Below are 23,372 nucleotides of genomic sequence, written 5' to 3' on the forward strand. Positions count from 1 at the left end.
CTTGGCTTGGGAGGCCCGGAGCTGCTGGAGGAGAAAGTGGCATTTCTGGGAGATGGTGGTATTTTCCAGGCGGGCCTGGTCGTGGCTTTTTCGCGCTCTGTGTGCCATGTGGATTGGTGGCCCCTTGTGGTGGGAGCTGGACCTGTCTCTACAGATATTAGAGCAGATTCACAGAGCAGAAGCATTGGCTGAGTTACTCATGTTCAACTCTGCATGTGTGATTTCAGAGGCTGAGCTTGGCGCACTGTCTACTTGTCTTTTGAAGGCAAGTTTGGCTGTGAACGGAGCTGCTAGTTCCCATCCCATAAACTTCCTTCGGTGTCATGGGCTTGGAGTCTGTGCCACACTCAGAAAAGCACATTTTCATGTTTGAAAGTCTACATTTTGCCTCTTTTGGTTGCTTTAAAAATGTTAAGAGCCTCATGTCTGCCCTTAAGCATATATGTAGTGTTTTCTCCAATGATGAATGGCCTCATTTAAAAAATTATATAGATTTATAACTTAGAAAATACAGGTCAGAATCAAACAAAAAAAAGAGAGAGAGAGGAAAAAAAAAACACATTAAAATGACCCAACTTCATCCCCTCTCCACCCCACAGTTGCTATTAGGCTTAGGGTGTGTAACCTCTAGGTTATTTACTATATGGTTGTGTTTTTAAATTGTATAGCTTCATCAAAACCCTATTTTCACAGTCAACACTATCAACACCGTTATTCCTTATTACTTGTATCTACCCCATACAATGTTTTGTTGTTGAGAAGCACTGTGATTTATTTAATAAAGCCTCTATTGCTGTGCCTTTGGGCTTTTGTCTAATGTACATAGTGCTTCAGTGGGTATGATTATACACACATCTTTTCATAGTCATCTAGTTGTTTCTTTAAGTTCCTAAATGTGGAACTGAGGGTCCCAAGGGTGGCCACTCAAACAGCTTTTGATATTTGTTGCAATGTCCTTAAAGAGGCGGTGCCATCTTTCCATCTATCCTTTTAGGTATCTGTTTTCCATTCCTTTTTCCTTCCTTCTCATCTGTCGTCCACCCATCTATCATCTGTCAGTTCACCCAGCTGTCCACCCATTCATCTATCCACCCACCCACCCACCTGTTCATTCACCTACCTGTCCATCCATCCATCCATCCATCCATCCATCCATCTGTTAATCTACTCACTCACCTGTCCATCCACCCACCTGTCCATCCATCCATCTGTCCATCCATCCACTCACCTTCCTGTTCATCTACCCATCCGTCCATCTATCCATTCCATCCATCCATCCATCCATCCATCCATCCATCCATCCATCCATCCATCCATCTATTCATCCTATCCATCCATCCATCTACCCACCCACCTGTTCATCCACCCATCTGTCCATCCATCATCCATCCATCCATCCATTCAGCTATTCACCCACCTGTCCATCCATCTAGTCATCCTGTCTATCCATCCATCTACCCACCCACCTGTTCATCCACCCATTTGCCCATCCATTATCCATCCATCCATGTATCCATTGATCTGTTCACCCACCTGTCCATCCATTTATCCATCCATCCATCCATCCACTCATCTACCTGTTCATCCACCTGTCCATCATTCATCTATCCATCCTTCCATCCACCCATCCACCCACCCATCCATCCATCCTTCCATCCATCCATCCATCCATCCATCCACTCACCCACCTGTCCATCCATCCATCCATCCATCCATCCATCCATCCATCCATCTACTCGCCCACCTGTCCATCCATCCATTCTTCCATCCATTCATCTATCCTTCCATCCATCCATTCATCTACCCACCCACCTGTCCATCCATCCATCCATCCTTCCATCCATCTATTCATCCATTTATCTACTCACCCACCTGTCATCCATCCATCCACTCACCTACCTGTTCATCCATCTACCTGTCCATCATCCATTTATCCACCCTTCCATCCACCCATCCATCCACCTATCCATCCATCCATCCATCCATCCATCCATCCATCTACTTGCCCATTTGTCCATCCATTCATCCTTCCATCCACCCATCTATCCTTCCATCCATCCATTCATTCATCTACTCACCCACCTGTCCATCCATTCATCCATCCTTCCATCCATCTATTCATCCATTTATCTACTCACCCACCTGTCATCCATCCATCCACTCACCCACCTGTTCTTCCCCCCCACCTGTCTGTCCATTGATCCATCCATTCATCCATCCACTCACCCACCTGTCCATCCATCCATCCATCCACTCACCCACCACATGTGCATCCACCCACCTGTCCATCCATCCTTCCATCCATCCATCCACCTATTCATCCATCAGTCTACTCACCCACCTGTCCATCCATCCATCCATCCATCCATCCATCCATCCATCCATCCATTTATCCATCCACTCACCCACCTGTTTATCCACCCACTTGTTCATCCACCCACCTGTCCATCCATCCGTCCATCCATCCATCCACTCATCTACTTTCCCACCTGTCCATCCATGTGTCCATTCATTCATGCATTCATCCACCCACCCATCCATCCACCCATTCAACCATCCATATTGTGCTGAGGACCTTCTGAGTCAGACTTGGGCTGGGCACTGCAGCCTACAGTGAACATGCTGTCTCAGAGCTCAGTCAGCTGAGGGAGTTAGGGAGTCAGCTGTGGGAGGTGGAAGCCATCATCCGAAGAGTGAGAAGCACAGGAACTGAGGTGTTACAGGAGGGGAGGCATTGGGATCTGGAGTGGTGTGGGTGGGGGCTTTCAAAGGGTTTGTGATTTCTGAGCCACAGGCCAGGCGGGACTGGGACCCAAGATGGACTGTTTCCTGGAGACCATTCTGACCCAGCACTGCCGGCCAGCCCTGGCCCAAAATAGCAGGGGCTCCTTACTGGGTGCCTGCCCAAAGAGGGCTGGTGTGTCCGTCCCAGACACTCAGGTTCTCAACCCTTAGCTTAGAGACCAGTCCAGGGCACAGAGGGAGAGAGCATGCCAGACAGATGGAGAGAGAGACAGAGAGGAAGGGAGAGAGTCAGAGAGGGAGGGATGGATGAAAGGGAGGCATGTGCCCTGCTTGGAGGAAGACTGTACACCCAGGGGATCTGGACCGTCCGGGAGCACTGATGACAGGGGCTTGAGCCTGGCTTCACCTCTTCCTGGCTTCTTGACCTTGACTCAAGTTACTTTGTGTCTTGTTTCCTTATCTGGAAAGTGGGCAGAACGGCAGTTCTGACCTCATGGGGCGGGTGATGATGGAGCAAGAGACAGACCAGGGGCTCTGCCCTCAGTCCCCGCAGGAAGGGCTGGCTGGAATGTCTTCATGTTTTTGTTTCTCTCACAGGCCTGAGTGCTGGGGGGCTTTCTATGTCCCCAGAACCTAGCACAGACCCTGATGCAGAAGCTGTGTTTGTTGATGGAGTGTGGTGGAGGGAGGGCAACCCACATGTGAGATGATTTAAAATCAGAGCCAGCTGCTTCGCTTAACCTCCCAGAGTGGCTGCTGGATTAGAAGAGAAAACTGTTTTCCTTTTTACAGACAGAAGAGGCCAGGGCCTTTTAATACCATTCAGTGTGGAGAGAGGAAGGCCTGGGGTTTTGTATGGAAGGGGCAGACGGTGGAAAAGGAGGGTGAAGCCATGTGGTGGGAACTTGGGCAGAGCTGACCGCAGCTTGGGGCCATTGCCAGGAGACGCCTGTGTTCAGGCCTTTGTTGGCGATGAGCTGGCAACATTGGGGTATTAAACTTTCTTCTGAAGAAAAATGGAGCCCCCAGACCTTTTTGGTAGATGAGGCTGGGCTCTCTGGGCTCTGCTGTTCAGAGTTGGGGACTGTGCTTCTCTTCAGGCTCATACATGGGGAGTTGAGGGACACCTGTGTGGCCAACAGACAGACACAGCGAGGCCATTTAAGAGATGCTCTGGCTGGGGGCGATGGCTCACGCCTGGAATCCCAGCACTTTGGGAGGCCCAGGCGGGTGAATCACCTGAGGTCGGGAGTTTGAGACCACCCTGGCCAACATGGAAAAACCCTGTCTCTACTAAAAATACAAAAATTAGCAGGGCATGGTGGTGCATGCCTATAATCCCAGCTACTCGGGGGCGGTTGGGACGGGGGGGGTGGCTGTGACAGGAGAATTGCTTGAACCCGGGAAGTGGAGGTTGTGGTGAGCTGAGGTGGCACCACTGCACTCCAGCCTGGGTGACAGAGTGAGACTCTGTCTCAAAAAACAAACAAACAAAACCAACAAACAAAACCCAGACACTCCAGGAGCGGGTGCTCTGAACAGGGCCAGGCCCAGGCACCTGGGTGTGTGGAAAGCCAATTTTCATTGATACCAAGGACAGAACAGCCCTGTCTGGAGACTGAAACCTCCTGGAAAAGGTTTCAGCCAACCCCTGCTTTTGCTCAGGCTCCAGTAGAAGCCCATGGGTGGAATGTGAGGCTCAAATCATTGGGGTGCAGCCACATTTACCTTCCCCCTCTTCATGGGGAGTCTGTCATGTCCATCATGGCCCAGCTTGTGATGGCAGGAGCCAGAAGCACTGGAAACGTCCATCTGGGCAGGAACAGGAGAAGGAATGAGGGTGTTCATATAGAGAATGCCAGGTGGGGCAGGTGCAGTGGCTCATGGCTGTAATCCCAGCACTTTGGGAGTCCAAGGTGGGAGGATCACTTGAGGCCAGGAGTTGGAGACCAGCCTGGGCAACACAGTGAGACCCATCTATTTAAAGAAAGAAAGAAAAAAAAAAAAAGGCAAGTGTGGCGGCAGGTACCTATAGTCCCAGCTACTTGGGAGGCTTAGGTGAGAGGGCACCTTAAGCCCAGGAGATCAAGACTACAGTGAACTGTGATCTCACCCCTGCACTCCAGCCTGGGCAACAAAATGAGACCCCATCTCTGAAAAAAAAAAAAGAATGCTAGGCAGCTGTAAAGGAGGAAAGGAGTGGGCTGGGCACAGTGGCTCTTGCCTGTAATTCCAGCAGGCATTACAGTCCTGCTGTAATGCCCGTGGATCACGAGGTCAGGAGTTCGAGACTAGCCCGACCAACATGGTGAAACCCCGTCTCTACTAAAAATATAAAAATTAGCCAGGCGTGGCGGTGTGCGACTGTAGTCCCAACTGCTCAGGAGGCTGAGGCAGGAGAATAACTTGAACCTGGGAGGCAGAGGTTGCAGTGAACCGAGATAGCACCACTGCACTCCTGTCTGGGTGAAAGGTGGGGCCTCCATCTTAAAAAAAAAAAGGAGTTAAGAAGCTTACCAGATTTGTGTTTTTATCCAGGTGCATTTCAGAAAATATGTGTCAAGAGAGAATAGAATTGCAAAGGATGTCTATGTCAGTGATATGCAGTGATACAGACATCACTAGAAATGCACCCCTTTCACAGATTTACACGTGTGTGATCATGGATGCCCACATGTGACCATGAATGCCCATGTGTGAAGTGGCAACACAGAGCAAGCGTGGTGGAGGCAGCTTTTGCCCACCATACGCGGGCCTGGAGGAGGCTGGAGCCGCCGCAGTGATGCCGATCAGCTTTCCAGGAGAGAGCGGTCAAGGCAGCGTAGTCCCAAGCTGGGTGGTGAGGGGTACACAGTGTCCGTTTGATTACTTATGGCATTTACTGGAATATTTTACCATTATAAGTTAAAATTTTTTTTAAAAAAGAGGGAGGAGTTGTGAAATTATTTCTTGAAGATCTGTTCATTCTGAGAACCTGTACTTTGTGGTTTTGAAGAAATGCAGTTGGAACGAAGTGCCAGGACAGCTCCTGCAGATGTGCACCAGGGAGACTGTGACCAGGAAACATCCCCACTGCGGCCAGGTGCCTGGGACTGGGGCTGGGGCAGCATGGCCAGGCCCCCACCACCCAGATGAAGGACAGTGGAGGGTCCCAGCCCTTCCCCAGCCCTGGCACCAACTGACCCCTCCCCAGGAGGAGGACAGTGGACACTCCCCAGGTCTCCCCAGTCTTGCCACCATTGACCCCTCCCCAGGTGGGAGGACAGTGGTGGCCCCAGCCCTGGCACCAACTGACCACTCCCCAGGTGAGAGGACAGTGGAGGTCCCCAGACTTTCCCCCAGCCCTGCCGTTCACTGACTCCTCCTATAGTTCTGCCCCTCTCTCGGAGGAAACAGGAAACTGGGTTGCCAATGAAGTTGGGAAAAAGGACTCAGAAAAGAAGCATTTCTTAAATAGAGAGAAACAACCACTATTTTAAGAATGACTTATTTATGGACCCTGGAATCAGGAGGGTCAGGGTTGTCTGGACCTTTGATTTCAGGTTTGTTTCCTGGGTAGCTCAGCCCCCACTCCCGGGAGTCAGAGAGCACCCGTGTATGGCAAAGGTTTCCAAGAATGTCTGTTTTAAGTCATCAGGGCAGGTAGGAGGCCGTCCCAGTAGAGTCTCAGTGGGTGCAATCCCTGACTGGGTCTCTGGTTTCTCTGCATCATGTTGGGGGTGCTGAGTGCTCATGGAGGGGCTGGGTCTCCGAAGGTAGTTACTGCATCTATTAGTAAGAGTGTGACACCAGCGCCATGTTCTGGGGCAGGTGCTCCTCAACTTCATGGTTGACAGGTGCTTCCCCACTCTTCCTGGGTGCCTCTGCCAGCTCCCTATGCCCCTTGGGTCCTGTTTGCATGGTCCACTTCACGTCCATATTTGGAACATCAGACGGTCAGACTGCTCGGTTGGTACAGCCTCGACTGGGTCTCACCGGCTTGGAGTTTGCGTATCACAAAGCATCTGTGTTTTCCACAGAGGCTCCGATTGTACATCTCACTTCTGTGTCAAGGGCCCCAGGGTTCCCCTTCAACTGAAAGTGTTCTCCCTGGAAGGAAAAAAATGCAGAAAACACATCATCATGATTTTTGGTTGTATTCTAGTAGAACTGTATTTATGGATGGGAGAAATGTTCACAATCTAGTGTTAGTTTTGTTTTTGTAAATGGAGTTCAAAATGCTTGTATAGTATGATCCATTTCTGTAAAAACCAAAACAGCAAACTGTGTGTGTGCACACCACTGCAATGGGGCTGGGGCTCACAGCACCATCTCTGGACCTCAGGTCATGAAGGGTTTTGATTTTCTTCTTTAAACTCTGATGATTTTCTCGTTTTCCCTGATGACTGTGAAGTGATTTAAATGGGACTGTGAAGTGAGGGGAGGAGGGGTTTAAATGGCCCCATGCCGCCTGCAGCCCTCATTTGGCATGTTTTGTTTTTCAGTGACATATTTGATGCCATGTTTCCTGTTACTCACATTGCTGGGGAGACTGTTATACAGCAAGGTATGTTCTGCCTGCTTCTTTGTGCCAAAGCCCAGAGGGGGAAAATGGACTATGCACTTAAAAAAAAAAAAGTATAAGGCTAGGCGTGATGGCTCACGCCTGGAATTTCAGCACTGTGGGAAGCTGAGGCGGGTGGATCACCTGAGGTCAGGAGTTCGAGACCAGCCTCGCCAACATGGGGTGAAGCCCTGTCTACTAAAAATAAAAATTAGCATGGTGGCGGGCGCCTGTAATTCCAGCCACTTGGGAGGCTGAGGGATAAATGCTTGAACCTGGGAGGAGGCTGCAGTGAGCCAAGATCCCAATATTGAACTCCAGCCTGGGCAGTAGAGAGAGACTCTCTCAGATTAAAAAAGTATATATATATACATACTTATACACACACATATAATATGCACATGTGTACATACATATGCACTATATATATACACATACATGTATACATATGTGTATGTATAAAAGCTATATATCTATAAAGCTAAATATAAGGTAACAATAAAATATATATGTATAAAAGTAAATATAAAGTAATATACAATTGTATATATGTATATATATACACATACATACACACACATACATATACACATACATGTATAAAACTTTCATTGTTAGGCTGGGCGAGGTGGCTCACGCCTGTAATCCCAGCACTTTGGGAAGCTGAGGTGGGCGGATCACCTGAGGTCAGGAGTTAGAGACCAGCCTGGCCAACATAGTGAAGTCCCCTCTCTACTAAAAATACAAAAAAAATTAGCTGGGTGTGATGGCAGATGCCTGTAATCTCAGCTACTCCAGAGGCTGAGGCAGAAGAATTGCTTGAGCCAAGGAGGTGGAGGCTGCAGTGAGCCAAGATTGCACCAGCGCACTCCAGCCTAGGTGACAGAGCAAGACTGCATCTCAGAAAAAGAAAAAAAAAAAAAACAACAAACTCTCATTATCTAGAGAAAGTTCACTAATGAAACTTAAGAAGAGGATCTTTAGCAAGTTAACTCAGTGTTTCCATAATGTTCTTGTCATTAAAAAAGAATTGACTACACCCAGGATTTTGCTTGACAAGCGTCTATGCAACAGTGTTGCAAAGTCATTTGCCAGCGAAACTCTGTAACTTATATGTGTTGATGTACTTTGTATCTGTTGTTCTTCTTTTGTTACAGGGAATGAAGGAGACAACTTCTATGTAATTGATCAAGGAGAAGTAGATGTGAGTATTGCTGACTGTCTCTAGAAAATAGTGCATCTTTGCATGTCCAATTTGAAGACTCACCCTCTGTGCAGTGCCAGGTTCCCAACAGTGCATTCTGAGTGCAGTGTTTTTGATGTTTTAATCCAGAAAAGTGATTCCTGCCACTTAGAGAAGAAGATGGGGATATCAAAAGTGCAGAGTGAAACAAGGGCGATGCTGGCAGGTGCAGCTCAGGGATGCTGTTTTGCTTGCCCTGAGCTGGGACTGCTGGGTGCTGGCCAGGGTTCTGTTTGACCTAACAGTGTCTCCAGATCCAAGGCCAACGAATACACCAGGCTCACCCACCACATGGGACATTAACATCTCAAAGTGGGTGGGAGAGTGATGTGCTTCCAGACCCCATAGGACCAATGACTTCACGGTCAAATGATGGCTACCTTTTGTACCCACGTTTGGCTCCCCACTCGGAATGCCCAAGCTGTGAGTCGAGTCTTACTGTGTCATCTTCCCATGCTTGCCTCAAGACTGAAGGGACCCACATTTTTATGAGATGCTCCCACTGTTTTGGAAGGAGAGGAGTCCGCTCCCCTGGAGATCCCATCTCATGCCCTGTGGCCGGGCCAGGAAACTGGCATCACCCCAGGCCCTGCAGCCAGGTCCTCTCCAGAGTCTCTGACTCCCATCTTCTCTTGCATCTGGTTCAGAGCCCTGGTGCCCTGGTGTGAAGGCGTTGAGGCCCCTCATCCCCTGCTGGTTTCCTGTTCCACAGGCCACCCCTGCAGGGTAGCCTGACCTTGCCAGTGCACAGAGCTGATGGCACAGTCTCTGGGAAAATACCCCTTAGGAGTCTGTTTCCCTTTGAATCAGGCCGGAGCTTCTGACTTCCCTGCAGTAAGCGGGCAAGGACCTGAGTGACACCATCTTACCTCTGTTCCTGGAATCTGCCTGCACTGGCTGCTCCAGGGCCTTGGCATGTGCTCCCCCCTCTGCCAGGAACCCCTTTTGCTCTCTGCTAAATGTCACTTCCCAGTGGGCGTCAGCAGACATGTCCCTCGCCTCCCTTGCAGGACCCTCTGCAGCTCATGGTGATGATGTTTCATGAGACCGTCTCTTTATGGCCTTTCTGCACAGACTGGAAGCCCCCAGTGCAGGGCACTTTGGGGTTTGTGATACCCGAGATGGTCACTGCTTCCCAGGCTGGATGAGTTGCTCGGGTCCGGGGCACCTGCATGCCCTTCTCCTCATCCACCTGTCCCAGGACTCGGCCTCTGCACTCTGCAGTACAGGCGACACCATTCCCCGGTGCCCAGCATGAGCTGTCTCGAGGTTTGGCCTCCAGTGGCTGTGCATCTGTCCAGGCCACGCTATTCTGGGGAGGCCATTTAGTCATTCGTTTCCGTGGCAGCCATGGTGTCTGTCCCCTATCACTGCCGTTTTTCTGGGAACCTGAACAGCCCCACTCTGCTTCCAGAGTTGATAGCACAGGAAATGACTCAGGGGTCCTACCTCCCCATGAGGGGCACGTGCCTTGGGCCCAGCCTGTGCAGGCAGAGAAAGAAGCAGGTTTCTCTTCGCCCTGAGCTGGAACCCACAGCTGAGCCCCCAGACCGGGCCTCTGGGGCAGACCTTTGTGTTGGGGAGTGGGGGTGCTCCTGTCTCCCCCAAAGATGGAGACTGAGGCAGGTGCCAAAGGTCCCGGGGACTGCCTGACCTCAGAGGAAGTGTGGAGGGGGAGGTTGGAGGGTGGTGTGGCGGGTCAATCCTGGGCTCAGATGCCAGGCCACACAGTCATCTCCTGCTGGCTTTGCTTTGGGTTTAAAAAAAGCCTAGCCCAGGAAATAGAGAAGACAGAGGATGCGGCCAGTGTCCCAGCTGGGCATCGTCCTGGGGCCTGGGCCTGTCCCAGGAGGTGGCCCCATTGTGCCCTGAGTCCAGACACCAGGGTCTGAGGGGGGGCTGCAGGGAATGGGGCTTAGCCCTCAGCAGAAGGGGCAGGGCTGATCCCAGAGTGACCTGGCTAGTAGTCAGCAGTGCTGAAGGCAGAGCTGCCTCTGTGGGAGGTGTGGGATAGGTCCTGATTGGACTCACTTCTTTCCACCCAGCCCCAAATCTCGTGCTGCTCACAGCTCCTCTTCCAGTTCACGCTGTGGGTCCTGGTGTCACTGTGTCACCTCCCATCCCCTCCTCTCCACTCTGGGTCCTGATGTCTCCCTGTCACCTCCTCCTTCATCTTCTCCACTCTGGGTCCTAGAGTCACTGTGTCCCCTCCCCTGTCTTCTCCACTCTGGGTCCTGGTATCCTCTCCTCCCCTGCCCTCTCCATTCTGGGTCCTGGAGTCACCGTGTCCCCTCCTCTCCTGCCTTCTCCTTCCTAGATGTCTATTGAGTGCCTGCTTTTTGTCTGGCACTTGTGAGGGGGGAAGATCTGGTGCCTGCCCTGGTGTGGGAGAGGGTGTGGCTTAATGGGGGAGAGGGACCAAGAACAGGAAATTAGCCAATGAATGTCCTGACTGTGGTTTTGCCTCTCCCTCCCCTCTGCTCTCATTCCTGCTTGGCCTCACGAACTCCTATGCATCCCACAAGACCCAACCAGGCCCAGCTCATCTGTATGCTGCTGGGCTTTGATAGATACTAACTTCGGCAAATGACCAAGGATCAGGCCTCCCCTCAGTGGGCTTGGGAGCCTCATAGGTCTCCACTGAGGTCTTTACTCCATGGAATGCCTCTCCCTCTTCTCTGTCTGCTGATGTCATTTAAATCTTCCAAATAAATTCCAAAGGTGCCAGTTTGCATTAGCAGAGCTTGGGATTGAGGCTGCCTCCAGGAATTCGATTTTCCATGCTCTTTGCTTCTCCTAAATGAGCAGATGTGGAAGAGACAAACCCTTTACCCAGAGTTCCCTCATGGAGCCTGAAGCCCACATGGGGCTCCCCAGGGGCGTTCCTGCCTAATTGTCCCCTCCTAACCAGTGTCGCGAGGAGGGTGGTGGACGGCTCAGGAGCACTTGGACTGGGGGCTCAGAGGACCCAGGCTCTTTTCTTTGCTGGCCATGACCTTACCCAGGCCCTTGTGTTGCTGAGTTGTGCCATTTCCATATTACTCAGAGAAATGAACAGAGCTCACAGCTGCCGGGAAGACTTTGAGATAATCCTCCTGAGGTTCCGCTCACAGCACCTGGTGTGGGGTGATGGGGCCTCTGGCCACCTGGCAGCTGCCCCACCCCACCTCACGTCCCCATCAAATGCACCCGCAAGAGCCTTGTCCACCACTCAGAGGAAAGGCCCTCCACACATGCACAGCCTTGTCCTAATCCCTGGTGCTGGTGGCCACTCTCCTGCCCCAGCACCAGGTCCCAGCCAGCAACGTGCTGAGGACTTCCTAGGAGAGGTGAGGGTGCCAGGGCCCATGGCCTATGACTGCCGGAGGAATAAGGCCCATCTTTCCGTTCCTGGCTTCAAGGCTCCTGGGAGCCCCACCTGGGCCAGGACCATGGCAAAGGGGCCAGGAGGTGCTGCTGTCCTGGCGAACCTGGAACTCTGGAGGGAGCAGCTCCTCCTCCCCCTCCCCCTCCCCCTCCCCCTCCCCCCCCTCCTCCTCCTCCCCCTCCTCCTCCTCCTCCCAGAATGCCTGCCCGCCTCTCCACCTCTGGACCTAGTGAGGCATCTCCCTTCCCTCCATCCTTCCAGCAGGACAAACCTGCCCTGCCACGCCGGCACCTGCCATCTGTAACTCCTTCATACATGACAGGGTGGTGGTAGAGGCCTGTTTCAAAGCAGGGAAACTTTCCTCAAGCCCTGAGTTCACAGGATCCCCTCCTAGCCTCAGCCTCAGCCCCAGCCGGGGCCTGGTCAACGTGGGGTCTCGGCTAAAGCCCAAGTGGAGGGGGGAAGTTTTCTCTCAGACACAGCTCACTGTGGCATCCTGGCTGGCTTCTTGTAAGGCCTGGGGATGTTGGGAGGCAATTTTGTGAAAGGAAAGAGTGAGGTTACCTTCATGTAACTGGAGTTTCCCAAATATATTGTCCTGGCAAATTCCTCCTCTTCCCTCCCCCTCCCCTTGCCCCATTCCTGTCCCCTCTCTGGCCCCTGGGTGAGGCACAAAAGCAGCTTTAAGGCCCCTGCTGGACCCAGCCCACTAGAGCCAGGATGTCTGAGCCCCATGGGTGGATGCCCGCTTTCTGGCTACAGGCTAGCCTGGGATGGCCAGGCCTCCCACGGGGACGGGCTGTGACTTATGGGGCCATCTCTTGAGTCCCTGGTGGCTGTGCACGAACGCCGAGTATCTCCATCAATTTCAGATTTTCCAGCCGGGGCAGGGTGGGTGGTGGGGAGCGCCTGGTGGGGCCGGGTGGGGCCGGGCACAGGAGCTGCCTGCAGGGCCTCCTGTGATGTGGGAGGCCCTTCCCGTGTCCGGTAAACACGCAGGGGCCATGTGGGTGAAGGCCACATTTAAGGGAATCAAAGGATGCTCAGTAAGGAATCTGGAATGAAAAAGTGCCATGTCGGGTAGCAGGGGTGAGTTATGGACACATGTATTATGATAATTACTGTTATTACAGTGCCTGGGGGAACTGCCGCATGGCGGCCCCAGGCAGCTTGCTCCAGCTGCTGTGTGAACCTTGAGCGCTGCATTTTGTTTGCTGGTTTCTGTAGATTGCCTCCCTGGGGCAATAGGATGGATGTACCTGGGTTCGTGGCTGCAGAACTAGGGCTACCCAGGGCCTGAGTGGGTTCCTGAGGAGAGTGGGACCCTGGTTTACTCCAGGTGGCGGTAAAGGACAGATGGCTGTGGTGGCCAAGTGCCTGAGGGCCAATGGGAAGCCCTCCCCTTGAGGACCCGGTCCTGGCCCTTTAAACCAGCAGGGCTTGGGGGTGGACATTACCCACTTCTGCAGGGTGGACACTGCCCTCTGACCAGCAGTGCCCCAGGGGATGGCCAGGTGACCAAATGCCAAGAGCACCAGGTTTGGTTTAAATTGTGGTTTTCCAGAGACTCTGAAAGTGCCTGCTGCCGTCTGTGTGTTGCCAAGAGCTATAATCCATTTTTCTAAGTATAAAAATACCTTCCAATTTATTTTATTCATGGAACATAGCGTTTCTACTTAAAAGGACACTCAGCTGCCGACTTCACGGGCCCAGGAACGTAGCTTCCTTTCAAGCCCTGTTTGGGACTCAATTCCTCCCCTGATTGTTTTCAGGCCCCTGTTATTCTGGGACTCCCTCCTTTTGCTCCCGTTCCAGGCGTCCTGTGGTCCACACTGACGTCTGCCATCCTGGGCTTCCCTCAGTTCCACACAGCATGTCTGGGGAAGAGCTGTTTCTGGGGGGCCAGAGAGGCACCACCAGGCAGCTGGGTGTACCCCTGGAGCAGGGTACCCTGGTTTGGTGATCTGGTCCTGGGGTCAGGGATGGATGTTATCCAGGGTGTGTCTTGTGTTCGGTGTGTTTTTAAAATTTGTTTTTTGTTTTTTTGAGATGGGGTCTCAATCTGTCTCCCAGGCTGGAGTGCAGTGGTGTGATCATAGCTCATTACAGCCTTGAACTCAGGGGGCTCACACAATCCTCCCGAGAAGCTGGGACTACAGCTGTGCACCACCATGTCCAGCTAATTTTAATTTTTTTTATAGAGATGGGGTCTTGCTATGTTGCCTGGGCTGGCCTCAGACTCCTGGCTTTAAGCAATCCTCCCTCCTTGGGTTCTCAAAGGGCTGGGATAACGCCTGAGCCACTGCCCTCAGCCCTACTTTAATTGTAGTAGAAGACACACAGCGTTGACTGTTCTAACCATTTTGAAGTGTGCAGTTCAGTGGCATTAAGCACATTCATGATGTGTTGCAACCATCACCACTGTCCATGTCCAGAATGTTCTCATCTTCTTGAAACGAGGCTCTGTCCCCATTACACACTCCCTGTCCGTGCCCCTCCCCCAGCCCCTGGCACCCCTGCCCCACTATCTGTTTCTAAACACACAGGGTGAGAGAGGGAAGGTGGGAGGGGAGCAGGGCAGAGCCAAGTGTGAGTTTGGGCACTGCACCAGAGAAGCCGCAGTGATGGTGGGGTATAAATGCTGCCCCTCGGGTGGCCCCCATCTTGCTTTTTTTTAAAAAGAAGAAGAGAAAACAAACAAAAAAAATGAGCCACAACGAGCAGTAGCTCCTTTGCGTACCAGCTGGGGTGGGGCCCGTGCTGTGCCGGGAGCGGTGACAGTGGCCAGTGTCCTGAGAAGGATGGCCCCTTTGTCCTCTGGGCCGCCGGGTACAGTGCGGCCCTGGCTGTCTGCGGGACCTGCACAATGGTTTCCTCTGAGGCTTTGGAGGGAGTGCTCGGAGGCCTTGGGCTTCTCCAGGACTCACGGGCAGCATGTCCTGGCCCAGCTTCCCTGGGTCCTGCCTGCAGCCGCAGCAGCCATGGACCCCTCTTGGTGGCTGAACCGTAGAAAGGTGGGAGCTGCAGCCATCCCGGGCTGGCTCTGTGGAGACCCACCCTTCTCTGCTCCCAGAACCCCCAGGCTCTCAGGCTCTTTGCCAGGGGATGGGGGTGTTCTGCCACCTGCCTGGGCAGCCATTCAAGGGAATGGTGTCCTCATTTTCTAAAGGGGCCAAGAGGCTCACCCACCTCCTGAGGCACAAGATGCCACCCACCTCCCTGGCTCTTCCATGTCAAGCAAACCCCTCTGGACCTCAAGTTCACATCTTCTGAGTTCACACTGCTTTTGTGGCTCAGCAAGAGGCCTCTGCATTGGAACAGAAGTGCAGAGGGTGCTGGATGGAGGTGCCCCCATTGGAACCATGTTTAGCCTAGAGGGTGGTGGAGGGAGGGTGCCGGTGTTTAGCTGGGAGGGTGCTGGAGGGAGGCGCCCCTGTTGAACAGTGTTCTGTGCAGAGGGTGCTGGAACGTGTTGGTGTTTAGTGCAGAATGCCTGCTGAAGCTGAGCCAGCAGCCAGTGCCACCCCAGGCGTGCACATCACAAATGAGGATGCTCCTGGCAGCACGATGTGCTGTGCACCCTGGAGTCCATCACCCGCAGCATGGATAGACACCATGAGACTTACAAGATGAGCTCCGATCCCTCTGGGGAAGAGTCCCCTGGGAGTTTGGGGGACCTTGTATAAGCAATGTGAAACTCACCATGCTGCACACTTGGGTCTGGCCCATTCCTATTTGCAAGTTATGCCTCCAAAAAATGGCCACAAAAACACAGGCGAAGTGGGAGTGTCCACTGTAGTGTGGGAGGCCAGGCTGTGCCCAGGCTATTGCCAGCCCTCCCCTAGCTTCATCGCTGGCCCTCCCTCAGCTCTGGGTCCCCTTTGAGAAGCAAGAGGCAGAGATTCTAAAAGGTGTTCTCTGAGGTCCCCTTGCCCCTAAAACGCTGGAGTTGCTACCCCTTTCACATATCCCTGCACACACAGATGGGCACTCTCTGGCTCCATGAAAGGAGTTGCCTTCTGATTCCTGGAGGGGATGGTTGGGGGGGAAGCTGGTATTTCTTCTGCCCCATAATCCTGCTGCAGCCTCCCTCCAGGAACTGGGGAGCCTGGTGGGCCAGGTGGAGATGGACGCAACCACTCCACATTTCCCCCAGGCGGAGTCCGCCTTTGCACAGCAGTCGTCCCCATGCCCCTGAAACCTCATGGCCGACCAGTTCTCCCCAGCCCTCGCTTACACCTAATTGTGGAGTCCCACCTGCATGGCGTTTTCTTTCAGATAGAAGACTCTGTGCCTCAGTTATTATCCAGATAATGAGTCATTGATTTCAGTAAGAATTGATTCCATGATTCATCGCAATCCATTCTTTCCTGATACGCAACCAGTGGGAACTGCTTTGGCAATGGGAACTATTCTTTAAGCTCATTGACACGCTGAGGGGATAAAGCAAGTATTGTGTCAATTTATAGTAACCAAATCTGCATAATCACTGCATAATAAACAATCTGCACTATTCTTGCACGAACACCGACTGTGCATGGTCAATGCATATAGTAGGCGCCCTGTGCGGGGGCGGTAGCCCACGCAAGCTGAAAGGGAATCTTGTCTGGGCTCCTTCTCAGGAGTAGCTTAGCCATGGTGCCCAGCTATAGGGCGCCCATTCAGACTCCAGCCCTAGGAGCTCAGGCACTGCCTATAGGGAGGGAGGCCCTGGCAGGAGAGGTCTGCACTCGAGGCAGCCCTGCTCTGTTGGGCCCAGTGGCATGTGCTGATGGAGGTGGGGACAGAGGAATGCCCTGGAGAGGAAAGGAAGTAGACAGGGTCTCAGAGTAGAGCCCCGTGGACATCACAGGTTCCAACTCATTGTGGTGCAGCTAGGGAAACTGAGGCACAGGGAGACCAAGTGAAAAGTTGATTAATTGAATCAGACACTGCCCAGGAGGCAGGCTGAGGCCGCTGTGCTGCAGAGCAGGGCCAGGGTGCTTCCGCCTCTGGTGTGGTTGTCTCATCGGCCCTGGCAGCTTGGGACCCTCCTGCCTTGGAGGTCTGATGATGTGGTCCCACTGTGGCTCTGAGCGGGAATGGGGATGGGGGTGGGGATGGGGGTGGGGTGTGCCCTGGGGTCCACAGGCCCATTGCTGGGGAATGCAGGGTTCTAACCACTAGCAAAAGGGTTTGTGCCTCACCCTGCATGGACCCCCTTCTGGAGAGAGCTAAAAAGGGTTTCTGCTCAGGGTGCAGAGATCACCCTGCCTGGCCCCCATGATGCTTCTCTCTCTTGCTCCCCAAAGGTGTATGTGAATGGAGAGTGGGTGACCAACATCAGCGAGGGAGGCAGCTTCGGGGAGCTGGCGCTCATCTACGGCACCCCCAGGGCTGCGACCGTGAAAGCCAAGACGGACCTCAAGCTCTGGGGGATAGACCGGGACAGCTACCGGCGCATCCTCATGGTGAGTGGTGCCTGATCACGGGTCTGCCCAGGGCCAGAGAGGACCAATGCCCACCCTCGGCCAGGCATCCCTGGGAACCCTAGCTCTATTCAAAAAGGGGATGCACCTGGAGAAAAGACATTTCCCAGCCTCCCTGATAAATCTGGCCTGTGAGAGGAGTGGAAAGCATTGGAAGGATTCTGGAAGGCTTCTTAGAAGACAGGCAGGTGACTGGGGAGGTCCCTTCACCTTCCTCCCCTTTCTCCTTTCCAGTGTCTGGATGGACTGTGGTTGTGATGGCTGGAGCTCCAGCTATCATATTGGGCCAGGAGGTGACTTTGAGCATGAAACCCATTCACCACTGTGGCAGCGGAGCAGAGGTGTGAGGATCGTGGCTCCCTGCTGACACAGCAGGCGACTCACCCCAGGCTTCCTGTGTGTGAGGACTGATTCTCGGGCTTTTGGTTTCTTTTCTTATATGCAGCCAAATTGAGTTTGAGCAGCATCTCCTGTACTGTATGTGTTGTGTGCACATGTGTGGGCGTGCCTGTGCTCCTGTGCAGCCCGCTGTGGGCGGCCAGGGGGCTGTGGGCCGATTCAGCTGCCTTGGCTGGTGTTTGCAGGGGCTCCTGGAGGTGAACTCGGGGGTGGGGAGCACCCTTTCCAGGGAGAGGAGACTCTCCATGCCCTCCCTGCACACAGCCCACATGCCAGGCACTGTTCTGGGTGTGGGTCCATGGGGAACACAGGCAGGGCAGTTGGAGTACTGTCCTGGGGGAGGCGGCTGTGAACACCCAGCCCCAGAGGGTGATGCCTGTGGGGAAAGACCAAACTGAGAATTGGGTGGAGGTGATGGAGCAGTGGGTGGCGCTGCTGTTCTGTGGAGGGGCCTCAGAGACCCCCTCCCCAACCACTGCAAGGCAGAACTTTGGGGCAGGACACCTGAGTGCCGGAAGCGGCCCAGAAGCTCTGGGGCCAAGGAACAGCACCACGGGCCTGAGCCAGGCCTGTGGAGCGTGTGTGTATGAGGAGACCTTCCCGGATGGGGCAGTGAGGTGTTGCCCAGAGAGGGCAGGGAGAGCTCCAGGCCAAGAACCTGCAGCCTCCGCAGGAACCATGCTGTCATAGTGCCTGGGAGCCATGGTGGGAGCTTGAGGGCAGCAATGACCAGAGCTGATGTGGACCTGGTTCCCTGGGCCGGCTTGGGGCCATGCAGTGAGGGCGACAGCAGCCTGTACGGCCATGGGGGCTCTGGGCCTTCCACAGTGATCTGGGGGTCTCCTCATGGTCTTGGAATCCCCTCATAGTTTGGGGTCCCCTCATGATCTGGGGGTCCCCTTATGGTTTGGGGTTCCCCTTGTGGTCTGGAGGTCATCTCATGGTCTAGAGCTCTCTTCATGGTCTTGGGGTCCTCTCACAGTCTTGGGGTTCCTTCATAGCTTGGGTCTTATAGCCTCAGGTCTCGTCCTCAGCTCCTTCTGTCCCATCACTTGGCAGAGGCCTCTAGGAGCCAGCACCTGTGGTTTGGGGGGCTGCACTGCTCCACTCTATGTCCTTACCCAGCTGTGACAACTGAGCCGGGGGTTCCTCTGAACTGTTTGGGGGTGACACAGCAGAACCTGGCAGTGGTGGGCTTGTTGCCAAGGGCAACCCCGGACACTGTGCTCCAAGCCCTCTCCTTCCGGGCCTAGGTTCCCAGGCTCCAGCCTGGCTGAGGAGGGGATCAGCCAGGTGGGGTGCTGCCAGGGTCCTTGGCCTCTCCTCTGTCCCTGGGACGGTTCCCTCCACTCCATGCCCTAGCCCAGCCTGGTGGCTGTGGCAGGAGCTGAACAGTCTGGTGTCTTCTGGGGGGCTTCACCATCTCTGGGAAGGTCAGCCTAGGTGGGTGTGATTTGTAAGGAGGGAGCTGAGGTTCCAGGACGCCCGAGGGGAGGCCTGAGGTTGGTCCCATGTGATGGTTTAGGACAGAGCCCTGTGAGCTTGGATAACAAGTTCAGCTTCAGGTTTCCCTCTTGGGAGTGTGGCATCTGAGTGGGGAACAAGGATATGACTGCCCAGGGCCAGCTGAGAGCCGGTGTCCTGCCAGAGCAGGCCTGTTTCAGCCCCATGGCAGTGCTGGCTCTCATGTTTTCTGGATGGTGCATTCCACATCATCTTTGGGGGCTGATGTTTCATCAGGCTCTGCACCCCATGAGATCCTCATTCACGCACCTATAGGGCATTGCTTGGGTGCCCACCAAGGTGCCCACCTCGGCCTGCCGAGGAAGCCTTGGTACACAGAGCAGGTGATGTGCAGCCTCCTTGGAGGAGTCCTGGTGTGTCCCACGCTCTCGCCCTTCCATCCAAACTTGCTCGCTCCTGCCGTCACTGTCACCGGGAGGCCTCTCTCACTGCGTGGGAGGGATCCTCTGAGACACCTTCCCTCTGAGAGGGGCCAGAGTGGTTTTGAGGCAGGAAGAGGGCACGGCGGTTCCCATCCCCTCTGGGCGCACCTGGCCAGTGTTGCATAAGCCTTTTCCCCACCATCCCTGATGCCCTGTCACTCCCGGTTGTGGGATTTTTGTGGCTGGAACCTTATATTCAGGGAAGTTCCCAAACCGCTGAGGGAGCTGGCGCTTCCTCTGTTTTAATTTTGGGTCCCTGTGCACTAAGAATAGCTGCTTGCGCCGGGCTGGTTTGGATGGGAGCGTTTGCAGGATGGTGTCTGTTTCTGTATCAGCCCCGAACTCCTCATGCTGCTCCTGTTTCCACCTTAGCCCTGAGCTGGGATGTGCTGGGATGTGGGGGACATGGGAGACCAGGTCCAGGGTCTCCAGGAAGCGGACCACCTGAAATGTGAGCTCTGACTCCAATTTAGGATACCAGAGTGTCTGATCTGGAAGGCTCCCGGACGCCCATCTCTTCCCTCCACCTCTTTATGTTTTATCTGAGGAAGGATGGGATTGACCCCAACTAGGCTCCCAGGCAGGGACCCAGCCCGAAGCCAGGACCCAGCCCGAAGCCAACACTCCCTAAACCTTCTTTCTCTTTCTTACTTAAAAAAAAAAATTTTTTTTTTTAAACAGGGTCTTGCTCTGTCATCCAGGATGGAGTGCAGTGGTGCAATCTTGACTCACTGTAACCTCCACGGCACAGGCTCAAGCCATCCTTTCACCTCAGCCTCCCGAGTAACTGGGACTACAGGTGTGCACTACCACACCTAATTAAACAAAATTTTCTTATAGAGATGGGGTCTCACTATGCCACCTAGGCTGGTCTTGAACTTCTGGGCTCAAGTGATCCTCCTGCCTTGGCCTCCCATAGTGCTGGGACTGTAGATGTGAGCCACTGTGCCTGGCCTGTTTTTCTTTCTCATAAGCTTCAATGTCCTCTGTTCACCCTGATCCTTACCCCGGACGCCAGTGTGTGAAAGCAATAGATGCAGAATTCTGTGGTGGAGGCTGTGCTGGGGTATCCTGAGCCCTCCTCCCTGGGTAGCCCAAGCCCTCTTGGAACCTGAGTCTTGGGCACGGGTTGACTCTTTCCTGCCCCTCGGTCCCTGCAGACCCGAGAAGTCTCATCAAGCATCCAGCGTGACTCTGCACAGCCAGTAGGGCCAGGAGGGGACGTGGCTTCTCCATTTCCCAGCACAAGTAGTTTGTCACTTGTGGCCTTGAGGATACTGCCAAGGTCATGGAGGATGCCCTGAGCCTTGGCCTGGGCTTAGTGCTCCACAGTACCCACATAAGCCCACGACAGCCTAGGAAGGACTGTGCACAGCCTCACTCAGGGGCAGAACAATGGGCTCAGGAGCTCTGAGGCAGCTGTGACGTGCTGAGGGTCCCACAAGGGTGCAAATGGGGGACCCTGATCCCTAATAGGGTCCCTGGAGCCAGGATCTGCCAAGCATGTCTGCCTCAGAGAGGCCCTGGTGGGAGGGAGAGTGGGCGGTCCCTTCTGGGCACCATTCACAGCTCAAGACCCCTGCTCCAGCTACCCTGGCATCTTCCTCCTATCACTGGCCTGGGGTCTGTCACGCTGGGTTTCACAGCGGCACCTTCAGACTGAAGTTGCCGACCCCACAGCCGTGCGCGGGAGCTGGGACTGGCTTTCTGGTGGGTTTCACCTCATGGTTTTGGGGTTGCATGGCTATGGTGTGAGTCAGCTCATCCCGGCTTAGAAGTGTAAGGGAATGAGGTTGTTATGCAGCCATCTGGGACCATTTGCGGGGAGGGTCAGGTGAAACCAGCTATTTTACCCCACTGTAAACGTGTCTCCAGGCTAGAGAAGGGGCCAGCCATAAGTGGCTGTTGTATATATATATATTTCTTTTTAATAGTTTTCTGCTAATAGAGGTGGAGTCTTGCTATGCTGCCTTGGCTGGTCCCAAACTCATGATCTCAAGCCATCCTGGCTTGGCCTCCAAAATGCTGGAATTACAGGCGTGAGCTGCTGCGCCCGGCAGCCGCTATCAACACTCTGGTTTCCCTGCTAGTTTTCCCAGCTCTGTGTGTGTATGTGCTGGAGAGATTACATGGTCCCTGGAGGGCTGCTGTTCACCCTGCTGCCACCCAGGGCGCCGATCTAACATCCCCCCTCCTGGGATGTGGCGGGGACAGGGATATTTTTGGAGATACCTGGAGGGGAGCAGTGGGGCCTCCCTTCCACCTCTTCTTCTGGACGTCGGCCCATCGGACTCCTCATTACAGAGATGTGGAACTGAGGCCAAGCAGGTGCTGGTGAGACAGGGCAGAGCTGAGGCTGGGACTCAGGCCTGTTCCCAGGGCTGATTCATGAGGAGTGGGCAGGACTGATGTTAGGAAGCCACCTCTAGGTCCCCTGCCCTCCCCAAGTCATGGGCTTGAGGGAGCTCCGCACCTGGAAATGGGAGTCACCTGCCTCCCCCCACACAAAGCCCCCTTTGGGGGTGCCAGTAGACACACTGCAAAGCCCCCATGTGGGGGTCCTAGTGCCCACCGGTCTACTGGAGGCCAGCTCCCAGCTCTGCCTCACTGACTGTCTCAGCTACAGAAGGAACATGATCCCAAAAGGGGCAGCCTTTGGGGCCGGGCCCTCCCCTGGGGCTCCTGGCAGCCTTCAGCTGTCACTCTGCCTCAAGAGATGGATGGGCGCACGGGGACTTTCATGTCTGAGGTTCCCCAGGCAAAACACACTCACATTCCTCCGGCTGGGCGTAATTGCTGGGCAGTCAGTGTGAATTATAAATTATTTTTCAAAAGAAATGCTTTATTTATGGCTGGCGGAAATCTTAAATGACTTGGGCTGGGTCACTGCGCCTGCCACTGCCCTGGGCGTCCGGCCTGCTCTCAGGGGCAGACACGCGGCGCTTTCTGCCACTGATGGGCCTGGGTGTGGCATTTCCGAAAGGACCCTTGTCACTGAGGAAGCCCAGCTTGTTCAGGCACCCACAGTGGGTGGAGAAGCACTGTCTACACCATCTTGGTCTTGGGCCAAGTTCCTGAGGTTTCCTTGGCCCCTCCGGGCTGTGGGCTTTTGCCGGAAAGAGGGGAGCTTTGAGAGGGCTTTGGTGGTAGATAAGACACCCCCAAGACTCTAAAATCGGGTCTCATAGCCTTTTTAGTGCTGCTGTGACCCAGAGCTGATGGGGAAACTGAGACCGGGGATCAGGACAGGGCTGGGGTCACGCCTGCACTTCCTGCATCCGCTGTGATTTGCAAGGCTAGGGGTATTTTCTCCCCAGGTGCTGGCTTTTCGGGTCCCCTGCCCCTACCCTGCCGGCCTCTTGGTCCCCTGGACTGGGCATGCTGGGGCCACACGTTGAAATGGTGAGGTCAGTGCCGCCAGCCCAGATTCCAGTGGCTACACAGGCAGCTGTGCCCACCATGCCCACAGCCTCCTTCAGCTCTATGCTCTAATTGAGGCTTTTCTCCTCACCTGTGTGTGCCTCGGGCAACAGAGGCCTGCCCAGCTGCGCTTATGTGCACATATTTTGGAGGAAAATCCCCTTCTGGCCCCACACCCTTTACTGTGGCGTTGGTGCTCAGGGTAGTGGGAGCCATGCTCCCTTTGGAGTCTCCTGAAGGG

General features: G+C 54.0%; 1 protein-coding gene across 6 annotated transcripts in view; it reads left to right on the forward strand.

Moving 5' to 3' along the window:
* PRKAR1B (protein kinase cAMP-dependent type I regulatory subunit beta) overlaps positions 1-23,372 on the forward strand; it is a 169,414-nt gene that overhangs the window by 106,254 nt on the left and 39,788 nt on the right. For all 6 annotated transcript variants that reach the window (XM_078364447.1, XM_078364452.1, XM_035290215.3 and 3 more), the window contains 3 exons: positions 7,230-7,291; positions 8,446-8,492; positions 17,190-17,348. In XM_078364447.1, the coding sequence (XP_078220573.1) occupies positions 7,230-7,291; positions 8,446-8,492; positions 17,190-17,348 (268 nt within the window). The remainder of the gene's footprint in view (positions 1-7,229; positions 7,292-8,445; positions 8,493-17,189; positions 17,349-23,372) is intronic.

This window comes from Callithrix jacchus, chromosome 2 (genome assembly GCF_049354715.1).
Source record: "Callithrix jacchus isolate 240 chromosome 2, calJac240_pri, whole genome shotgun sequence".
NCBI classification, from domain to species: Eukaryota; Metazoa; Chordata; class Mammalia; order Primates; family Cebidae; genus Callithrix; species Callithrix jacchus.